Source organism: Cydia fagiglandana, chromosome 1, assembly GCF_963556715.1.
Source record: "Cydia fagiglandana chromosome 1, ilCydFagi1.1, whole genome shotgun sequence".
Classification (NCBI taxonomy): Eukaryota; Metazoa; Arthropoda; class Insecta; order Lepidoptera; family Tortricidae; genus Cydia; species Cydia fagiglandana.
In genome coordinates, this window is record NC_085932.1 from 5,522,801 (window position 1) to 5,546,855 (window position 24,055).

The 24,055-nt window shown below is 38.4% G+C and overlaps 2 protein-coding genes across 9 annotated transcripts in view; one reads left to right on the forward strand and one right to left on the reverse strand.

The window, feature by feature from the left end:
* The first annotated feature begins 504 nt into the window (after positions 1 to 504).
* Positions 505 to 24,055, forward strand: part of LOC134679980 (cell adhesion molecule Dscam2) — a 106,236-nt gene continuing 82,685 nt past the window's right edge. For 6 of the 8 annotated variants that reach the window (XM_063538998.1, XM_063538970.1, XM_063538948.1 and 3 more), the window contains exons 1-2: positions 506 to 657; positions 17,249 to 17,410. In XM_063538998.1, coding sequence (XP_063395068.1) covers positions 17,362 to 17,410 — 49 coding nt within the window. In that variant the 5' untranslated portion in view covers positions 506 to 657; positions 17,249 to 17,361. Of the gene's footprint in view, positions 658 to 17,248; positions 17,411 to 24,055 lie in introns of all 8 variants that reach the window. The other 2 variants (XM_063538975.1, XM_063538982.1) reach the window with 1 other exon arrangement.
* Positions 11,547 to 14,590, reverse strand: LOC134671624 (uncharacterized). The gene is made up of 2 exons (XM_063529484.1): positions 13,313 to 14,590; positions 11,547 to 11,600 (listed from the first exon to the last, which is right to left on the reverse strand). The coding sequence occupies exons 1-2, from the start codon at positions 14,588 to 14,590 to the stop codon at positions 11,547 to 11,549; spliced, it is 1,332 nt and encodes a 443-aa protein (XP_063385554.1).

The window sequence follows — 24,055 nt, forward strand, 5'->3', positions numbered from 1 at the left end:
GTATTTTAATTTATTACCTTTGGCCTAAGTCACATAAATTATAAAATCGATAATTCATTTAATTGTGATAAAAGTAATCGGCCAAAATGTACTATTTTATATTCGCGATTTCGGGGTGTGTCCAAAAGTAAAGCTACTCGGTAACCTATGACCTCACCTCCCACAATAAAATATGGCTTAAAGGATGGAAAACATCCTACCTACAGCACAGGATATCGTAGGATTCATGACGTAATCAAAGAGCATTGTGCTTTGTGTTCACCGTTACCTCAGCAACGACATCTATCGAGCCCAAAAAAACAAGGAATAGGGAGTTCTTTTTTTGGCATACATTATTGTCCATCTGTGCTCAATGGTAGTACGCATCCTGCTTGAATCCTGCGCGCGCAAATGGGGTCCTGCCGTCGGCCAAAACCGCAGCGCTTCGCCACTTTTCGGCAAAGATCACCCCCTTCGTATCTGTAGTGTGCAAGCGAGAGGCACGTTCATCCGTCTCCCTCCACTCGTGTCATTGGCCGATGAATGTTCCTTGAATACCTACTCAACTCACTCCGCGTCGGTATCTCGGGCGGGTCGGTTGCTACCGCCGTCCTTTCGCGAGTGTTGTGCTTATAAGTGTTGTGTGAGCTACGGTGATACACCACTCCTACCACACAGGTACGACCACGGATAGCTCCTGAAGGATCTTTTACAGTGTTTTTGTGTTATAAAATCCTTTTCTTTTCACGAATAAAGCCGGCCGGACGAATATGCGCAAGCACGATCGATAACGATGTTGTCTTGTCCGTGCTGCCAGATTCGCCGTATCAATTTAATAGATATTAATTCCTTTGCACACACAGTGAGAGCTATTTTGTATACTTACTGAAACAAAGTGGAGGCCGAGTTCTTAGCCGATTCGATCTCATGAGCTCTGGAATCTACGCAGGACATCAATTTTGACAGAACCAAGGCAAACTGGGCTTAAATTATCTAAATTGACTGCCAAATAGGTATCAATTCATCGACTTGGACACAGCCGTAATCAAGAAAATACCGTGGGTGAAACCTATATTTGGGCATGTCGGTCAAATTTCGCTTTTTATCGATTCCTAAATCTCTTAGCCCCGTAATATAACTCAGAAATCTGAATATTAATTCGGTCTTTTTATTGCGAATGTTTTTTTTATAAGCGACAGGATGACTGTACTGTATCAAGGTGATTCATGCATTCAAGAAATCCTTGACGGCACATGCTGTTAAGTTCACGCGCCACAAGCTCAACGATTTCAATAATAACTTTGAAATTTAAAATAACGAGTACCTACTACCCTTCTGGTTTTCAAATCACAAATTCCGTTTGATTTGATAGATACGTAGTTGCATTAACGGACGAAAAAGAAAGAATACCCAATCGAACATTAAATGCGAACATTGCGAACAAAATGGTTTAACACAATTTAATCCGCCACGCCTTGCTGTTTGTGTAGGTAATTTAGATAGGTACTGGACTATCATGCGCTATATAAATAAACAACCCGAACCGGCCGGTGCTCTTGCTGAACTTTCGCTTTATTGGCTATAGTGTCTACAACTCTACATACAGAACAGATACTTATCTACAAGATATACTTTGGCTATTACAGACTGATTCAGGATGGCAAAACAGTAGCATTATCAATTCTACTCTACTGGCTGATAAAAAGTGTCTCAGAATGGTTTTGTTAAGTACTTTGATTTAATGAGGTGTTAAAGGTTCCGTCACACAGGCGCGTTTTCCGGGCAGGGCGCGTGAGCGTTTTATATGTAAAACGCTCACGCGCCGCCCGGAAAACGCGCCTCTGTGACGAAGCCTTAATAGGTACTTACCTACCGGCTAACCAATTTAGCCCGACCAGTGGCCCATTTTATAAAGCTACAAGTTACAATTTACAAGCGGAAGTCTCTTTCTAACCCTATGTGTTAGAACGAGACTTCCGCTTGTAAATTGTAACTTGTAGCTTTATAAAATAGGCCACAGGTGTTAGGTAGGTACCTATAACACCGCTTTATATTTTTGTTTTTTGTAGTGGCTAATATTAAGGTTTATTGAATTATTATTTTTTAAGATTCTTTATTGATAGAAACAAAGAAATAAATTAACAAACATAATAAAACTTACAAGTGGCTAATTGATATTGATACTATATCGAAATAATAAAAAATCCAGGGGTAAAGGTATCTGGGTAGAAGTTCCTATTTAAGTAATCTAATTAAGTATAGTACTTTCAAAACTAAATCAATTACCAAATTGCTTGCATGTGTAGTTTGTCATTATTGCTTTGATAAGCGTTACTGATTAATGATTATTAAAGTCCGTCTAAGCTAACGTTGTACCGACTTAAACTGAGAGAGTGTCATTATAAACGTCATGTCATAGAAATTTGACATTAGGTAATGAAATGTGACGTTCCACGGGAAAAGGTACCTTATGAGGGTTTCTAGTTTCGGAGATATGAAATGTTTTGTAAAGAGGTGAAAAAATGCTCAATTTTTTTTTATTGTGTAATCTGAAACCTTAATGCGTAACGTTTGTTTACCTGTTTTTATTTTTGTTATAAGTTAGTTATAAGCCTAATAATGTCGTCTCAGAGTTTAGTGAAAAGGTACCTTATGGAAAAAAGATTGAAAATTCCCAAAAAAACTAGTCAATACGGGAAAAGAAGTTTGGTAGAGAACTGTATTAGCATTCTGCAAAACTAATTTGATAATTTCAGTTCTGGTTGGGGCGCCTAGCAAATATTATAACCGTACATCGACCGACATTACAAATCCAAGTAGCCTGCTATTATACCAAAGTTACTCTCGTCAAGTCTTTCTTAACTACAATAATCTTCATTTGGTTTGGTCGCATGCAATAAATCAGCCATTGGTTTGCTGATAAATGCCAATACCCGACGCATTACCTTATGGAATATCTGAGGTCATTGAACCTCAATGCCGCTTGTCTTCAATGGCAACCAAAATATATTATTGATAAGAAATAGACGATTTATACCATCTTTACCCCAAAATATTATTAGTTTATCCTAACTGTTCCATCATCATCATGCCTCATCATGTAACTTAACCACAAGGTACCTTTTCATTACATACAAATTATTGGTCTTTTTTAAGATTATTATGATGAACAACTAATTAAATTTGTGGCAGTTTAATGTAAATTAATATTTTCTATTCATAAAAGATAAACTTCAATGTGATTGATGTTTTGTAGTGATGTATTATTAGATTTATTTCCATAAGGTACCTTTTCGTAAATGTATGGAGCAAATACTGTTATTGTTATGTAAGTTTAAAGTGGCATAAGGGGTTAAATATAGTATTTAGTTGGGGTTTTAGGATTTATTTCATTTGAATGACAGAATTTCTTTCATATGTGCTCAGAAAAATTGATTGTGTGTTACATTAAAAGTAAAAATATTCAATTTTCTGATTTTATATGCAAAAGTCAGAAAATACATTTTCACCTCTAAATCTTTATTGTTTTTTGCTTAAACTGTCTCTCAGTGTCGTTTTCTAATAGATAAAATTTAAATGTTGACAGCTCATTGCAATCAATCGTGAAAATGAAATAAAACTTTATTTTCAAGAGATTGGTTAGTATACACACAAATCAGTCGATATCAAAGGTTTCTATTTGCATTACAGAACAAGTCGCAACATTTTTTAAATCTCAGATATATAAGGTATTATTATTTGTAGTCAACTATGTAACTTACTTCAGGAACATAGTTTTTTAGGCGGCTAAACTTAAAACTTCTCTATCGTAAAGTTGCTAATTTCACAACATTATTTTCAAAAAATCATATCTCTGTAACTACGCAACTTAGGAGGTTGATCTTTTGTGTTATCGATAGCTTATTTATTGTAGATTACTGGGGTATGCATAACTCCATACCCGCCATAAGGTACCTTTGACCGTGGGACGTCACAAATGATGATGATAACAAGGGCCCAACCTTTTCTGTTCTCTTTCACGACGCAGCAGCTAGTATCATTTTCTCTCTCCTCGCTCTTTTAAAATGCCGTTTGTCAAAAAAGGACAACCATACTGTTGACAAGGTGGGCGGTGGAAGGTGGTTCAAATCAAGTGTTGCCTTTCTTAATGCGCCCAGGCTGTGTATGTGTGCGTAAAAGCGTATATGTGTGCTCTTTTAGGGATGTGAAAAGTCGATTTTAATCATGTTATATATCGATAAACGCTACACAGCGGAACGAAATAGCGATTAATTGAAGCTTCAATATCTTCGTTAAACATAAACGTAATTGAAATGCTAATGGATAATGAATATATTATAATATAATAATATAATTCAATTATTGCGGAACACCTATTTTAGGAGGTATTTATGTATTTTAATTAAATATCTGAACTTTCCCTTGGTTCCCTGCTGGGGCGTGACTATAAAATTGTGATCTGATAACCACAATAAAGAATAAAAGCGTTTTTGGTCATTTTAGGTATCGTTAAGCCTTTGAAGTAAAATTAAAAGTGCAAGAAATGTCGATAGTTTATCGATATGACTTTATCGACATGGCTACAGCAACGTGGGCCTCATTGTTAATCGTAGACTAAACAAAAGTGGCAACAGTGACAGCTCGCTGAGACACCGTCTATATATATATTATGTCTATGGATGATAACATGCCACACTTAGTCATTGCAAATGCCATGCAGAGTTATCTTGGTCCGACTCTATCCCACTTTGTGAGTTACAGCTTTCTGAGAACTCGTAGGATATTCAACTTTCTGCATCTAAGTTTAGAAAACCTGTAGGTCCTACCTACCCACCTGTGCATAAATCTTGATTAGTTATCTCTCCTTTATAACCAGTTACATTTTTGTATAAAACTTCTAAACTAGTCACTTTAGAGTCCTTGTTCCATGCAACAGAAAAGTACGACGTAGTTTAAACCTTTGAAAATTTCTTATTTTGTTTGCCCCGTAACTCAATATTCTCATTAATAAAACACATGCCTACGCGAGATCGAAGGTCGTTATAATTCGGAAGGGACCCACCCTCGCCCTTCTGGCACACCGACCTTCCCCCATTTACCGACTGAGCCCAAAGGCGTGTCTCAGGGGTAACGAAATGTATAACAATTCGTTCAAATGGAATGGTCTCAACTTACATATCTACGTACACAACATACCTGTAGCCGTAGGTTGGTATAGGTCTCGGATATTAGGAAGAAATGAATGGAAGGAATGACATTTCATCCGATGAGAAAAAGTATGGAGGTAGTACAGGTACCTAGTTACAGATGTAGTGCAAATTTCCTTCGTATTTTTACGGAAACGGAAACGTGTGATGCTATTTCAGCCAGTCTCGCTAGAAAAAGTAAGTACTGAGGTTGACTGAAGTAGCAAGACATAAATGCGAACGTTTCCGTGTTTCCTTACTATTTATGGACTACATCTGTACAACGTTCATCCATTGGCATCATTATTTCGAAAAATCCAAAAACTCCAAACTCATTCTTCCTTTATCCAACGCGTGGTGCGTGCAATTTTGGCCGTGCATTCTCTTTGTAAACGCACAATGGCTACTTGGTAGAGTAGAGCCAGTATAAGTCCGCTGGACTGCGCATATATTTGCTACTTATCTCGCGGTCCCAGTTACACTGATTCCAACTTGCCTGTGCTCAATAAGCCACCAAATTTACATCCCTGAACACATGGCGTCGTTTTTTATAAGGCCTTTCGAGAGCAGGTGCAAAATGTTCCGAAAGCGGTTTTTATGCGGTGGCGGCAGGTAGTCGTCCGCCTCCTATACTATAACATTGATTTGAATCAGCTGCTGTTTACTTTACTGAGAGTTTTATGACTGTGGTGTTTGTAACTACTCCTAGAATAGGTATACATAGTCCACTCCATCAAGAGCAATAAAAACGGGCCACTTTGTATTGAAAATTCCACATGTATTGCTCTTGAATGTTCTACTTGTAATTCTGGTTGTACTTTTTCATGGTGATGGCTTTTAGCAATGTTTGCTTAGAAATATTTTTTCCAATTGTAAAGGGGTCATCCATTAATTATATCACACGTTTAGGGGGAGGGAGGGGGTCAAGAGAATGTGACATATTGTGACATGGGGGAGGGGGGAGACACAAACTTTGTGACGTCACTTTAACTTCATCAGTAACCGAAAATTTATTTAAATTATTTTATTCGCTGTACATTTAAATAACAAGTTTTTAAAACGATAATCGTTTTTATTCGTTTAATTTTCTTTCCTAAGCAGTTTTGGGTTATAAAATTACTAATATTTGTATCGTCAAAAATATTTTGATAATACTTAGGTACTTACTTAATTCGATTTGGCACTTTCGTAGAAAAAATGTGACGTCACACTAGGGGGGGAGGGGTTTGCCAAATGTGACCAAGTGTGACAAGGAGGGGGGAGGGGTCAAAAAACCTAGAAATTCGTGTGACGTAATTAATGGATGACCCCAAAGACATATGAATACTTATAAATGAAAATTTATCAAAATACATAATACCAACATACTTAGTGTGTTCAGGAGGTAGTTGCTTGCAAAGCGAATAAATATGAAACCTTAATTCGACGGCTGCTATGACAGCTATGCGGATTTACCTTTTCCTCGCTTTTAAATACTACTTCAAAGTATCCTGGCGTTCTCACTAAACGTTATATACACGCACACGTTATTTAACTTTGACATTGCTATACGTACCTGCATATATAATGTTGTACCAATATCATAGCACGAACATTCCTTCCTTTCTTTAGAAATTGCTATCCTCGGCCGACGCTAAGCGGTATTTTATGAACGTCTACCTACACATCTTCTAAACCAGTATATAGGTAGAGTACACGATTCACATCTTTCTGCGTAGACTGGGGGAAGGGGTGGGGGTAAAACGGAATTCGCCGTCTCCACTTCCTCTCCCAGACAGCCCGTCGTCGTTCGATATTTAGCTGTGTCCCTTCAAAGGTTATATACTGGATTGATGTTCCAATCACAAGCCAAGCTTTCATCTTAGATGGTCGAGTACATAGATCTCTAGATTTAAAACAGCTAAGCGTAATCGGAGATCAAACATACTGGTTTGACTGCAGCAAAAATGTATTCGCTGGGGAATTTATTATGTACTGGGAATACTAAACCTGTCCTTAGATCGTAGTATAAATAGATGTGTACTTAAGTACCTATATATATTTCCGTTGAACAAAATTAGGTTTAGTCTACGCAAATTCAATTTTTTTTGACATTTCATTGCTAAACGTTCGAAAGACAGGTGGTATGAGTTGTATCTTTGGTAGAGATGGGCGTTCCGCGTTTTAGGCAGCGAACGGAAGCAGAAATTTTCGGTCAGAGGGGACCCAACAGGTATTTTTGGACACAAAGTCACACTAAATGCGTCTGAATTTCGAACCGGGAGAGGTAAATGGAACTATACTGTCCATTTTCTGAAAATTCCATCATCTGTCAATGACCATGCAATCAATACGGCGTAGCAGGCGACTTCGTGCAAAGGCTTTCCATGGCCTTTCTCTTGACGAGTTCGTTATTATCAATTCTATATGTTAGGAAAAGTATGGACATTATAGAAACTAAGCGCTACCTTGCTTTATTGCTCTACTTATGATAGATATGCAACGAACAAGAATAACTACATATCTTTTCCACGGCAAAGTCTGGAAACTATAGGACGATGCATTCTCTTTCTTCAAGTATACTTATAGCATCATTAGCACAGTTTAAGTCTAAGTGACTGCAGCGAGAAAATGAGGAAGTGCCACACGTCTCGTGTGTCGTTTCATACGTATGTAGCGAAGTGCCGTAACGGATTACAAATTATAAAATTGGAGCCTCATTTAAACTTGTTTTTAACTCGCAATAATGCATCTCGCGTGTGCCACGGTCATACGATATTTGTTAGATATACTTATGTTATAAAATAAAGCTAGCATATGCGCATTTAGAATTTATATTTTTTTATACACACATTTATCCCCATATCCTTTGACAATTCGAAGATACTTTGGATACTTTTTTGCTAAAAGTTGGCTCTGGCTTACTATTTATACAGGATGAAAATCAATTTTCCCCTAAATATCGGGATAGCAGTGGAATTTGATATGCCAGCCAATACCGCGTATAAGTTGTGAAATATAAACAGGAACGCGTCTCCATTTCTGGATAATGGAGGCCCAAAAATAACCTTCCGTCACTCCGCAGCCCGCACTCCTGCACAGCGTTTTATTAGTTAACCGACATTTTATACGGGTTTGGTGTTCTGCCGTCCGTGTTGTACACACCACACACGAGTGCATTTCTTTTTTAAATTCAGAGTTTAAATCACTACTTATGGTCACTTAATGAATCAGCCGGCGTACTCGTATTATGGGTGGTTTTATTTACGTGATAAAATAACTGTCACTTTGTAACACCGCGGGATAGAAAGTGACGAACCCCGTTTTATCACACTGCCACGTAGACAAGAATGACCATCATATCCTTCGAGCAATACGGAAGGGAGGCGGCATTCGCACTATTTCCCCTCTGCCGAGGTACAAGATTAGCGCGTCAATGTAATCTAGCGCGGGTAATAAAACTAGTTGCATTTGGATTTTTCACTACCCAGCAAACATTTTTGGTCGATATTCCGAAAAAGGCACCTACTTTAGGTCGCACAATTTAGGAGACCAAAATGAGGCACGTCGAATCGACGTCGTGGGCACGTGCCGGCGACATAAATGGGGAAAAAACGCACGTGCCGGCGACGTATTTATTGACGGTAAATTAGTGATTACAACCATTAGGTCAACACTAGGTCATGTTTCCGATGTGGATTCGACGTCGCCACGACGTGCCGCGTAGTGAAAATGTACTAATTTGGTATTCTTTACCACCTTTAGACGTGATGGCGACATATTTTTATCCATATAATTACTCTGCGAGGCAATATTTAGATGAGACGCGATGAAGAGAAAAAGAGACACAAACATTTTACGCTTATATATTCTTTTCACTCAGAAACAAAATGTCTAACAAGAAAACAACTTTAAGTTGTGCAATGATAATGGCGGCCACTAAGTCATGTAAAATAATTTAGGCCGATTACGCTGATGAAGAACGATGAAATCTAGTGCACAGAAAATTTTTTCGTGCAGTATGTTAGGTTTACATACAAAACTATCGATGGGCTTTTGAAATATTTAAGTTTTCAACATTTTATAAAATCAAAATGCATATATTTGCTTGTAATTGAGTGTTGTAATTGAATATTTGTGTGTGTGAGTGTATTGACTTGATCAAAAATATTGTTTTATTTTGAATATTAGCACAATGAAGTACCGTGCGATGGCACCATTCAAGATATAACAACTTAAGTTATGCAATTTCATATTTAGCATCTCGTTATAATGAAAGAAAATGGCGGCACAACCTTATGGTATTGATAGTACTTTACAAGTGATTTTAACTATATGGTCGCAATTTGGTATCTATTTTAAGTAACATTTACCTAAAATTAGTAGCTAAATCGACATAAAATCGACGACCTAAAGGTCTCCGTATAAGAAATAATTACGTCGCAAATACACCTAAAATGTCTTATTAGTACATTTGACCTATTGGTCAGACTTTGCAGTTAATTTTACCTAATATTTCGACTTATTTTCAACCATTAAGTCCCTGACTTCATGGTCCCCGTATAAGAAATAATTACGTCGCATATACACCTAAAATGCCTTATTAGTACATTTGACCTATTGGTCAGGGTTCGAAGTTAATATTACCTAATATTTCGACAGATTTTCAACCATAAAGTCCCTGACTTCATGGTCTCCGTATAAGAAATAATTACGTCGCATATACACCTAAAAGGCCTTATTAGTATATTTGACCTATTGGTCAGGGTACGAAGTTAATTTTACCTACCTAGTAATAGGACTTATTTTCAACCATTAAGTCCGTGACTTCATAGTCCCCGTATAAGTAATAATTACGTCGCAAATACACCTAAAATACCTTATTAGTAGATTTGACCTATTGGTCAGGGTTTAAGGTTAATTTTACCTAATATTTTGCCTTATTTTCAACCCCTAAGTCCCTGACTTCATGGTGTATTTATGAAGTGAAATTTACGTTTTATTATTTATCCCTATATTTTGACTTGGAAGTAAAAGTGTACAATACGTAAAATAATTGGTGACTTAGGACGTCATTTTCACTTAAATTGGAAAAATCTTCTTCGAGCCTAGGAAAAAATACTTAAAATGTTTGCTGGGTAGACCGAGTCCAGACGCGCGCGTGAACACTGCTGCACAAAAATGCCTGTTTGCTCGGTTTTTTGTTATAAAAAGAGGTCGGGGACATCAAATTTACAAAACGAAAGTGTTACATTTCACATGTAATATTTTTTTTACATATCATACGTTAAATTACATTTAAATACAATTATTATATTTTAGTCTCAAGTAATTGTTGGATTTATCGATTTTGCTCACTCAGTACAAATTGCGGATCGGTCGAGCGACAAATCCGACTTCACATCTCTCAGAATACAATGACATACTTCAACGAAAATGTGTTAGTGTGGGTGTTGTGACACTAGTCACTCGTCCGTACACAAAAAGAGATCGAGGTTTGCAAGATTTGTCTTTGACGTGTGTAATTTTTTATGTATTTGTGTCGTCATTACAGATTGGATTTTGTATGTAAGTGTGTGAGAAATGCGACTGTGTGCACCTTTCCCCCCGCGAAAAATGGCAGAAAGATTTGTACGGCGAGATATCGCTTGGGCCCCTCCCTTCCGACGTGTCGGAAGCCGGTGTTGCTCGAAGATCATATCCGTACAGATTTTTTCATACAAAAAACATGCAGCATAGACAATTGTGAAGATGGACTGACGTATGGTTGTTTGGTAACACTTTACCTACACGCAAAAACGGCAGAACGGATTTCGTGTTTGTCGGTATAGTTTATTGTAAGGACTAATTAAACACCGGAACCCTGAAACAGTAATAATGATTTCCTAATATTTCGTTAGTCTAATGGCCTCTCCTAACGTCACCGATAATCGCAAGCGATTTGCAATATATTGAGGCATTTGATCGACCTACTTAGCCATCAAATATCTAAAATTGCATGCCATTCGTTGCATCTGTTGCAAGGTTTAGTTAAAATATGATTTCTATATTTTCTCCTATGATTTTAATGAATCGTTATTATGCTAGCTATTCTGGGTAAGGTAAGTTACTTATCGTCTAACACCCTCTTCTGTATAAAAATAGTCTCAAAATTAACAACGAACGATCAGTGTGTAATTGTGTATACTCACTAGCCTAAACGCTGACATATTACTAGCTAGAGTGATGTCATCGTGAATGGGTAATATTGATGACATAAATGTCCAGTTTATGTTTTGTTTAGCACTTTTCATCACAATGTGTATTAAACATGGCTCATTGAGAGAATGACATGTAATATTTATCGGTTTTTTATACACTCTTCGTATTTAGTAGTGTTTTTTTTCAAAGAGGTATATCTAACTATCGTCTGTGTGTTTCAGGCATGTAACCCACGTTGCTAAATTTAGAGAGCACCTAATCAATTTTCCACATTTGTAATGTAAGCGAATTTGTAAAGGAAATACGCAATTACTTACAAAAGCAATATCCTGCCATAAAAAAGTACAACTATAGATGTCCATTAACTGAGCACAAAAATAAGGGGGAAGCCGTGTGGTACCCAAAATAAACAGTGTAGCGTGACCGAACACTTGGGGTTCATGGTTGGGTGTTGATTACCTGCCACTAGGTCCCTCATATTGAAGCATACACGCAGAAACTGACGACGACTTGCGATTATTAAGAAGTCTCTAAATTTACACAAAATTTCATTATTAACGTAATAATTTACATAATTAACGTTGTAGTAAAATTTTAACTTAATTTAACTCATTTAACGTAACTTAACCCAAACAGTAGCAAAAACTAAAATGTAAACAGGTAGAGTCCGTCTAAACACGGACTTTGAAGTAACAAAGTGCGGTAGTACCCACCAATATAAGCGTCATATATTCATAGGAATTTGGCGTATTTGGTGCCACTACCACACTCTGGCACTGCAAAGTTGTACATAGTCAATTTGGTCCGACTCCACCTACGTTTATATGAGTGGTGAACGTGAGTTTTTTACGCTCCGTCTAGAGGTAAGTAATGATGTTTGGGCAAAGCCAAAGCGTAATGAAATGGAGTCGTACTCCTACCTGCGGTGAAATATTCATTTGGACGACCTAGTTTTTAATTAATGCGACGGTAGTGATAATGATAAGTTGGGTAGAGTTGTGGTGTAAAGTACTTAGTAGGGCTTAAAAAGCTTTAAATACTTGAAGTCTAGTCAGCGGAGATCAACGTGGAATTAGTCATAAAATACTTATAATGACCTGAGTATAGATAAATTTAATTTGGGATGGTTATACGAGTTTTTTTTCAATTTGATAGAGTTAAACTTTCACGATTATTAAACATTATCAAACTGCACAACGGGACTTAATCGCGTATTTAAGTTTTAAGATTTACCTCCGACGTTTCGAGGACGGCGTTGTCCCCGTGGTCTCGGAGAAGACTGGCTCAAGTTGACATCAACATCTTCTAGCCGCGCGAGTTTTTCGAACTACCCGCACTTGGTCTTGTTTATCAGTTTGAACGTTTTGCGCACTAGGGATGTCACTCTGTCGACACACAACACTAACGATATTCGATTTATCGACTGTCGATATTCGTTTCCGCTTACATTTACTAATGACTGGATTCCATGTGGATGAGATCTTAAAACCCTCGTCCCGATTAAAATTGCAATGTTTTTTGATTTCAATGGCTTCCCGCACTTTTCTACTGTAGAAATGGCGATCCGTGGAGAGGATTTTAGGGTTATGCAGCTCAATCCAGTGGTTTGGTCCTGACTCCAGCAAATGCTCAGCCACCGCAGACTTGTTGACCTGACGATTTTTGACAGCTGCGATATGTTCCTTAACTCTTTCTGCTATGGTGCGCTTAGTTTCTCCGATATAGGAACTACCACAACTGCAATCTATTTTATAAACGCCAGGTGACTGGAACGGAATAACGTCCTTCGGTGACCTTAGGCTCCCTGCTACTTTGGATAAAGGTGTGTACACCGTCTTTATAGAGTACTTTCCAAGTACTGTGCCAACTTTATCCGTTACCCCTTTTACATACGGCAAAAATGCCGGCTGTCTGGAGACATCAGGACGTTTCCGCCTTGCCTTTCGTCTGGGTTGCCACTTTTTTACCTTGTACCCGTTCCTCCTTAGTACCTCCTGAATATGCGACATCTCGCTCTCTAAATATTCAGGGTCACACAGATCATGTGCTCTGTTTACTAGCGAGGTAACCACCGATTGTAAGTGACGAGGATGGTGGTGAGAAAGGGCGTTCAAATACCTGTCAGTGTGTGTAGGTTTCCTATAAACAGTATGAGTTAGGGTTCCGTCCACTCGACCAATCACTTTCACGTCCAAAAACGGCAAACTGCGCTGTGATTCCAATTCATACGTGAACTTCGTCTTCGGATGAATTGAATTTAGATATCGGAGTAGTTGCTCCACCTCCTGCTTCCCACCCTTCATAATACAGAAAACATCATCCACATAGCGCTTCCACAACTTCACCGCCCAAGGCTGCAAGTTTATACTGGCTTCGATATGCTCCATCCAGATATTTGCCAAAACCGGTGCTACAGGGCTACCCATGGCTACCCCATCAATCTGGAGGTAATGCTTTCCACAATACAAAAAGTAGCTTCCTTCCAAGCAGTTCCTCAGCAACACCATTACTGACTCCGATATACCCTCATCGCTCAGTTTCCTTCTGACTACTTCTAGACATTCTTTAACGGGAACATTGGTGAAGAGCGACTCAACGTCAAAGCTCACCATTACCTCATCTGGTTCCAGCGTTATTCCCTTGAGAATATCTATAAAGTGACGAGAGTCCTTCACAAAAGACGACATACTACCCACAAGCGGCTGCAACACCGACGCAACATGCTTTGCAAGATCGTAAGTGGGAGAAGAGATTTGACTCACGATAGGCCGCAAAGGCACATTCCTTTTATGTACTTTTGGCAATCCGTACAGTTTAGGTGGCAGTACGATCTTGGGTTTGTACAACCGATCGAACACGTCTTCTTCGAACAACTCCCTGTTGTCTTTGATGACAGCCCTAATGCGACGAGAGACCCTAGCTGTAGGGTTGTACGAAACAGGCTTGTATACGAGACTGTCATCCAGTAAGTGCCGTATTTTGCTGTCATAATCCGTTGAGTTCATCACTACAGTGGCGTTTCCCTTGTCAGCCTTAAGAACCAGGATGTCCTCATTTTCCTTTAGATCCCTAAGGGCTGATCGCTCCTCCGCAGTGGTATTACTCTTTGGAAGTTTGGCTTTCCTTAGAATAACGGCAACATCCTGTCTTAACTCTTCCGCGTCGCACGACGGCACCTTGTTACGCGTTATAGCCTCCTCAACACCACAGATCACAGTCTCATACGGAACCCTCTTAGGCGTCATTGCAAAATTTAAGCCTTTTTCCAGTACGCTAACAGTTGCATTATCCAGTGTAGCACTCGATAAATTCACAACTGTGGTGGTAGTTTTGTCCCCATGATGATCACTTGTACTCACGTTTCTCCCATATCGATAAAGCAGTCTGTCATATTTCTTATCATGCACATCACTACTAGACTTAGAAATACGATCCGCTTGTTCAAAGGTTATCCGATCGAGTAAATCAAAATCATCACGTGACAACACTGCACTACACATACAATGCACCTCGTACAACTCACACTGCACTTTGTTCAAGTCTGAATAATTGTTTCTTATTAGCAGTTTTAAAAGACGGATGCTAGCAGCCCTTAGAATATTTGCAGAAAACGGTATGTCCCTACGCGGTTTTATCCTAACACACGTAGGTAGTAAGTCCGAATCGCGACACTTAATTAAAAATGACAACGACGTTATTATTCGCACTCGTTTCCTACGCAAATATCCCAGACGTTTTATTTTATTTGCTAATTCCGGCCCGTACCGGTTTGCAAAACACTGATTTAAACTTTCACGATTATTAAACATTATCAAACTGCACAACGGGACTTAATCGCGTATTTAAGTTTTAAGATTTACCTCCGACGTTTCGAGGACGGCGTTGTCCCCGTGGTCTCGGAGAAGACTGGCTCAAGTTGACATCAACATCTTCTAGCCGCGCGAGTTTTTCGAACTACCCGCACTTGGTCTTGTTTATCAGTTTGAACGTTTTGCGCACTAGGGATGTCACTCTGTCGACACACAACACTAACGATATTCGATTAAACGTCGGAGGTAAATCTTAAAACTTAAATACGCGATTAAGTCCCGTTGTGCAGTTTGATATTGATAGAGTTAGTTTCAAACTGCTAATTAGTTTTTTTTAAAGCACTACTTTTATCCCCTGCTCTACTTTTGCTCTGACCGCAATGCTCCGCTCTGAGCGCTATGATTAAAGCATAAATCAATTACTAACTCAGCTCGTTGGTAGCTAAATGAGCTAACAGCCTTAATAAATAATGAAGCCTCGTTTTATCCGCGAAAACGGGTAATGCTACTATTTTCCTTTCCAAGCACTGAATTTTAAGCGCGGTTGGAAACCTTTTGTATAAGCCAATGCGCAAACTATTCAGTACCAGAATTTATGAGTTGTTTGTCAAGAATGTGCATACCTTATTGTAAGAAACCTGGTGTCCCGTATCGTATACCAACGATAAAACCAATAGGTATTAGAGAAGCTCATAAGTTTAACTCCCATAAACATGCTGCCAGAAATATGGTGTCTGAGTTTCATTAATTTTATATAGATAGCTGACTAGCGACCCTTCCCGGCTTTGCGTGGGTTACACAAAACCTTCACAAATTACACACTCAAACCTTCCTCAAGATAATCTCTATTGATAGTTTTGAGTTTATCGCGAACATACTTACATCATCATCATCCTGGCGTCAATCCCGGCTGTGCCCCCGCGCGGGGCGCGAGGACCCGGGGTCCGCCTTCTGACTCCCATCGTGTCCACTTTGCCCGATCTTCGGTGTCCCTGGTGGTGAGTCCGTTGGCACGCATGTCCTCCTTAACGACATCAAGTCATCGCTTCTTGAGCCGGCCTCTTCTTCCCATACCCATTCCCGCGAGCATACTTATTACATATGTACATACAAACAGGAAGACGCGGCGGGGGGCTTTGTTTTATAAGGTGTGATAGTGACTGTACAGGGAGTCGATAACTCAGAAGTCAGAAGCTTTACTTCGTTTGTTTACACGACATTCGCAGGCAAATACCTACAGCCGGCAACCGCCATCCATGTCGCATTTAAGTGCCAAATGCGCGGAGCCGCCTGTCTCTGCTTACACAGCCATGAAATTAAGGCTGCCAAAAACACTGTTATTTGCTAAGTAAAGACGGAGGTAGGATTTGTATTCATTATCCAAGCTATGTATAAAGAAATGCTAGTGATTTAAAAAGCTTTTTTGATAACGGATCTTAGTTGTCACTCTTATTACAAGGCCTTTCTGTTTTGCCTGCATGTCTTCTCATTTTTACCTTAATGAAAAGCCTTGCAATTTTGTCCATTTTAAACTATGTGGGCTATGAAACAGTCCAGAATCAGCAAATCGAATAAGTAAGCGTATCAATACGCGTTCAACGGCTTATAGTTGTTATAAAACTATAATGCAATAAAGAATCATAATTTATTATTGCAAATGTGCAAATAGGATGTAGTAAATTCGAAATAAAAATAGCAGTTATCGTTTTAACGGAAGTAGGTAATAATAATCGATTTCACTTCGGTTCTATTGGCATGATATTTTTTTCTTTTCAACTAATTTCAACATCGTTTCGCAACAATAAGTTAGGTTAGTTTGGGACCTTTCGGTGGATGTCATGTGCAGGTACATATTGCCTAATGACGATTGCATCCTTACTAGGGTCACTAAACCCAAATTACCATCGCATTTTTCGTGACCACGGCAGTAGGTATTTAAATTCGCTATTTGGAGATTTCGGATATTTTTTCGGATTAAATTCCCCAATTCAAGACGTTCCTAAAAAATCCGGATTTCTGTTCTATAATATTTATAAATGTACATTTTTCGTTAATAATGGCAATATAAATATAATCTGACATTGTTTGTTCCAGATTCGGGCAGCGCCCGGCCGCAGCGCGGCTACCCCAGTTTCGTTTTTGTTTCGTTACCCGCATTTTCCTTTGAGTTGAAGTGCAGTGTTGTGAAGTGTCGAAGTGACGGTGCTATGGCGTTGCCGGTGGCTCATGTGGCCCTCACGGCGCTGGTTCTTATGGGTAAGTTTACTAAATACATAGTTACCCCCTTATTCATAAACGTTAAGTTGACAAGCCGATAATAATCGTTTGTCCCTTTCCGACGTATTGGTATGATGGAAAGGGACAAATGATTATGATATATATGATAAAGAGGGTTAGAAGTTACGTCCAAACAAAATCAAGGAGCCAAACAAAAAAACCTGTGTCGGTAAACTGGAGCAAACCTTGTGATCAACCCCGAGCTCGATCGAGAGATGGCAAAACTAAATGTTCTGTTAATTGAATGTCAGTATCCTACAGAATAGTCAATAGCATTTTTAGACACATTTCGGTATAGGCCCATAACCTACATATTAAAAATCGCGCGGAGTACAGACCCTTCATAAAAAGCCCATCTTGTATTTAATTAATTAGTATACTGTGTAGTTAGCATGGTTGTTATATTATGGTCACAATACGTTGATGGCCTCAGCAGATGGGCTGTGACTGTTGATGGCGCTAAGCTTGAACAAACACCCATTAAAACCAGGATGGCCATTCATTTAGCTTAATTTATGGTGTTTAAAAGCACAGGAACTATGACTTACTCTTATATCCGATCCTGCCCATACATACATATTATTTTAACGCATTTAAAAATCGATGTAGTTTTATACAAAAAGGACTAGAAGAAGAACAAATTTGTATTTGCCGTTTACTTGAGTCAAATTGGCCTCCAAGATCGCCATTTAACTTACTGTAATTACTTAACTATGCGAAAACATAACTATTTAAAACAATGGATTCCCGTAAGAAATTAGTTTAATATGATATACTGGAGTAATGACCGTATCCTTATCCTATTTTGTACAAGGCGGAGATGTCTTGACCTCGAGCTGAAATGAAAAGAAAACCGCAGGAGAAGATCTGGCTATGTAAGAATCAAAGAAGAATAAAAAGAAAGAAGAAAGAACGCAGTGAAAGGTATATTGGAATTAAGTCAAAGATAATACGTATCTTACTGACTGAAATTGAAAATCACTTTCTCACTTTGTGATTATTAGCAAAATTGAATGAACCAGCAAGTGGCCTGAAAATACGTAACATGACTATACACCCTATACGAGCGATGAAAATACGGGCGCTCAGCGACGGGGGTTACCAGGCGTCAAGAATTTTCTTAACATGTCAATAGTTGTAATCAGTCACTTATCAGGGATACAGAAACTTTTGACGTACCTAAATAATTAAAACTGTTAAGCCCGGGGGAAACGCAATATAGCACGAAAAGCTAGAAAAAAGAAATCTCGTAGTTACTTCTTCTTCTTCTTTTCGTGTCGAGGTTCCTTTTTTTATAGTTACTTAGCGCTACAAAGACGATATTTTTCCAGCAGAATTCCTGCTCTATCTAGGTCTTCTAAGTTTACAATATTTGAGAGCCGGAAATTGAAATCCATTAAATTCATGGGCTTTAGGTATTTTCTGCGACGGCGAGTCAGTAATTTTACTAATTTTGTTTAAACATCATGGATCTTGTCAGGATTTTTAAATTTCGCATGTGGTATCCCTGCTTGGGGGTAGCCACCCTGTGACGTCAGCGGTCGATACAGCCCGGCCACTGAACTGGATCGCACGTCACGGCGGCTCGACTCATTAAAACTGCGGAGATTTCACTTACTTTATGAATTCTATTCAGTATTTCAATAAGTATGTTAGAAAAAAAGGGCGGAATTAATGAAAGGAGCGGCTAATGCGGCTATAGACTACATAAATCGACTGTACCTACTCATTGTTTTTGTATGATAAACCTACATACCTAGGTATAGGTATAAGTTAGTGGACTTAGTGGGTTTATATTGGCAAATTAAATTACATACTTGTAAGAGTTGTACGTGTTTTCTAATCCAGTGTAAACTCCGTATTTATACCTATCCCAAATTTTAAAATGACAGTTCCGTTGGCCATCTGGATCTAAAACATTTTAGAAAGTGGTCATTTCTGTGGACAATGAAAAAGTTAACGACTCTGGTAAATACATATCCCATTAGTCTTATCTGAGTCACTAGTACTGAAATAATGTATCCGGTCCCGTCTCGTCTGTAAGGGTGCAGTGCAACTTTAGCTTTACCTAGATTCCCCTAGCGATATTTACAAGAAAAACACCAACCAGTTAAGCACTATAAAATGTGTATGACCCATCTGCCAATTCCAACAGTTATTTTAGTACAAAAGCAGACAGATTGTAGGTATAGCCAATCGACTGTAACGTTCAAAAACTTTCAAATTTTTGAATCAAAAGTCGAAGGAATTTAAGGATACAGGTAAATATGATGTGTCATGATTCTTCTTTATTTAATTGCACATGTTATGAACTCTTGCTCAATAATATGGTAAATATTTCATCTCTGAAGTTCATGGTTCACCTCACTTGCAGTTTATTTGCGAACGCTGCGCGTAGGCAGTAGAGTCCGTATCGTAAACACACGGAACGTTGGCCTTTGAGCTGAGAGCTGAGGTCACGGACTTGCAGATTCGCTACATACATACGAGAGTGTAAACAATGGTCAGATATCTGCCATACAGTCCTGACGTGATTTTATAATTTCATTGCTTTTAAAGGCTTCTACAGACGTTCCAACAGATTTAACATACTTGCTGTCTAGTTGGCCAGCAACGAATCCAATCGATCGATGCGGAACCGACTCTATTTCACTTTGCGAGGTGAAGCTTCCTCTGAACTCGGAGGATATTCAAGTTTCTGCATTTTGTCCGACTCTAGCCAATTGCTTATTAAGCAACTACTAACTAAGCAAGTTAAATTTATATCGTGAATGTTGTAATTGTAAAAGATTTCATTACATTTGATGTAGGTATAGGTATGTATAAACAGCAGCAATATTAACTTGTCGGCTGATAAAATGTAGCTAATTTCATTGGTCAATTCATATCAATATTCGGATAAGCAATCGAGAAAACTTGCCCGTTTTTGTTTGATTGTTTACATTGCATCAGAATCAGAAGCAAATGGGGCGAAAGAAACCAAAATAGCTACCATGTTTATTGTTATTTGAAACTGGGCGTTTGTTTTTCTTAGCGGCTTTAAACTAATGCAGAAGAGAATGGAATACAATTACAGAATACTGCATCAAACTGGGTGGTAATGGTAAGTTCGTATTTACCAATAGATCATTTCGTGGAAACATTGGACTTATCGCGCCTTCTACCTACGCGCGTTGAAATATTACCCTGTTAGTATTATTAAGTTTAGATACTGACCGGTATTTTAAGATCAAATTGTAGGTACAGATTTACATACTTAATCAAATAACACCGAAAGGACTGTTACAATACCACAGAATAAATAATAGTACTAGGTACAGAAGACTCACTCTCTAACAAAACGCGTCTGTCACGATCAGCATAGATATGGCCGCTAGGTGGCGACAGCGCCACGCGCGGCTTATGGCAAACCCCAAAATTGGGGTCGAATGGATGGACTTTTAGCTACCTGTAGCAAAGCGACGAAATCGCGGAGTGAGCCACGCCTGACAATACCTAAAATAAACAAACATATTCAAAATTGAGGCAGTTAAAAGCTACACAATAATGAAGTCATGCTATAACACTAATTCCTCTTTTGTATTCAATGCCATAAGATCGGATTAAAAGTATAACTGCTGTTTAATTTGCTCTATTAAAAGCAAGGACGAGAACTGGTTCATGAATGGCTGTCCAGGCCGAACTCTGTCAGGGGAAGAAGGGATTAAGTCCGGACATAACTGAGTGTATTTTCGCTGTGTTTGCCTAGCTAAGAGGAATATTTACATAGTGCATTGCGTTGCTTTGTGTGTTAAAGATGAATCAAATGACACAAAGTTTAATGAATAGTATTGTAAGAACTGAACACTTACGAACACCTTATTTGAATAACATCTTCACAATCTTCTACTTCGAGACTTCCACTTGTATTACAAGTTACAAGCTTTTGAGAAAAGGGCCCCAGTGCCCTGTTTATCAAAAGCTTGTAACTTGTAATACAAGTGGAAGTCCCTTGTCCCTTTATAACAAAAGCTGTAAAGACTCGCGCACGAAGGGTTCCGTACCATAATGCAAAAAAAAAAAACAAAAAAAGCACAAAAAAAACGGTCACCCATCCAAGTACTGACCACTCCCGACGTTGCTTAACTTTGGTCAAAAATCACGTTTGTTGTATGGGAGCCCCATTTAAATCTTTTTTTTATTCTATTTTTAGTATTTGTTGTTATAGCGGCAACAGAAATACATCATCTGTGAAAATTTCAACTGTCTAGCTATCACGGTTCGTGAGATACAGCCTGGTGACAGACGGACGGACGGACGGACAGCAAAGTCTTAGTAATAGGGTCCCGTTTTACCCTTTGGGTACGGAACCCTAAAAAGGGACTTCCACTTGTATCACATGTTACAAGCTTTTCATAAACAGGGCACGGGTCGCAATTCTCAACTGATTCTCGTGAAATTTTATATATGTACGAGTACTCTATTTTAAGTTATGCCAGTTATGCACGCGAGGTATACCTACAGCTCACAGAGTCAGTTGTTTAAAATTATTATTAACTTTTACAGCGTTTAAAGTTGGTATTGGCACTCAAGTCTTGGATTTCTTGTTTTTATAAGACTAAGGGCCACTTGCACCGTCGCACAAACCTGGGGTTAAGCGATTAAACTGTTAACTCAATGTCAAATTGTACTGGTAACCATTGTAACTTCAGGTTTAACCGGCTAATCCCGGGTTAGTGGAACGGCGCAAGTAGTGCTAAGAGTAACCTTGTTCCTCGAGTCTCGAGTGTCGCGACGCTGAAAAATGAAAACCCAAGCCAAGCTACGATAGAGCACTGCCCTCTGCATGTGCCTAGTGCACTGATAGCGTGAAGCAATGCACTCTATCTCTTTCAGTTTCTTGGTAAGGATAAGTATGTAGGTACCTCATGCCACCTTACCATACCTACATTTTTCTTGCTTCGCTTAACAGAGCTTAGTATACCTTTTTTGCAACTTAGAGCTGGAAAGCTGGAATTTAAATGTATATGTAGTCCCTAATCCCTATGTTATTAAATGAAAGCTTGAGTTTTGAATATGGCTGGCCGCATTTTTCTTCTTTAGGTTTACAAAACAAATCCTCAACATATCATATCAGCATATCACCATAACACTTTATCCTAAGTGACTAAATCACAGCCAGCTGCATTCGCTATACAACGCGACTAATAAACTAATTTAGCAGCAATTTTTCAATATACGCGGGCGGTGAGGATAAACTTCTTTACTAATATTAAAAGTCTTATGTGCAATATCAAATAGTATTTTTACATCGTTTCGGATTTGAGGTGTTGCTCACCCACATTCCCCACAATGTCCACGCACGACACGATGCTCAGATGTTATGCAATGGAGTGAGGTGCGTTGCCGTGACAACATGAAACCGGAGCGTATAATTTATCTTGATGTGGGCGATATATTGGTACAAGGTGAAATAAAGCGTTGTGGTTTGGATACTACCGGTGAAACCATATGGTGGAACAACAGGGGTCTACGGTAAAAATGTGACTACTTTCCTCCCAAATGGGTAATTGTGCTACAACAGTTATTTTTCATACATGATTTTTTATCACAACCGCATTTATGTGTCATAGCATGATAGTAGTGATGGTCTCATTTAAACCGGTATATACCAAAATAATAATTTTAAAAATATGTTCTATTTCGTATTTTGGAGCAAATTTTGCAGCAAAATAGGCACATTTTACAGTACCGTAGTCTGTGTCTCTCGTCTCTCCTCTCAAGCAAAGTTCAGAATATTCATACTTATCCCTTGGAGTTAGACCGGTAGATTCTTACCTGTCCAGTGTCTATCTACTCAGACATTGTACGCTATAGAACGTGTACGAGTAAATTGTCAATGTGGGACAATTGTCAAGTTGAAATTACACAAATATTCGAGATAGGATTAGTACAGGATGTATATTTGAATTTTAAAGCAAATGTGTATCGCAAACGTTAATCGGAATCTATTAGTTATACATTTATCGTGAATGGTCCAAGGCAGTGAAAAGGAAAGGGCATTTTCCTTTCACTAGGAATCACCTAGTAATAAAACGTAGGTACTGTGCGTAAGGTCAGTTTAAAGAAACTATGATAATGTTACGTACGTGTTTATGGTGAGGTCCGACACAGCACCACGTTCTCATAAAAAGCGCAGATGCTTAAAAATATTAACATAATATAATGTAGGAGGCCAGGAATTTATCTATTATGAGGTACAAAAATAAATGCGTTACTATTAAAAATCATAATGTTTGAATGTAGAGTCAGGTTCAGGTTAAATTGACTCTAGATTCACCGACTTTGACATGACAAAGTGTAGTAGTTTCATTATAAACTCCATATTAAAATAGTACAGGCTACAGGGTGTATTTTTTACTTTAACAAACATTTGCGTTTGTGTGTAAAAGCCAAAGGAGTATTATATTTTTAAGATAATACGTTGTTTTACTTAAATGATTGTAGTTGTCATTTTAATTATATTTTGTAAAATATGTGTAAGTAAAAACATATCTTCTAAAAATTCTTTATCAGCGATTTTTTTAGCCAAATCTGTAATATGAAAATACAACTCTAACTCGTCACTGCCCACTTTGTGCCGAG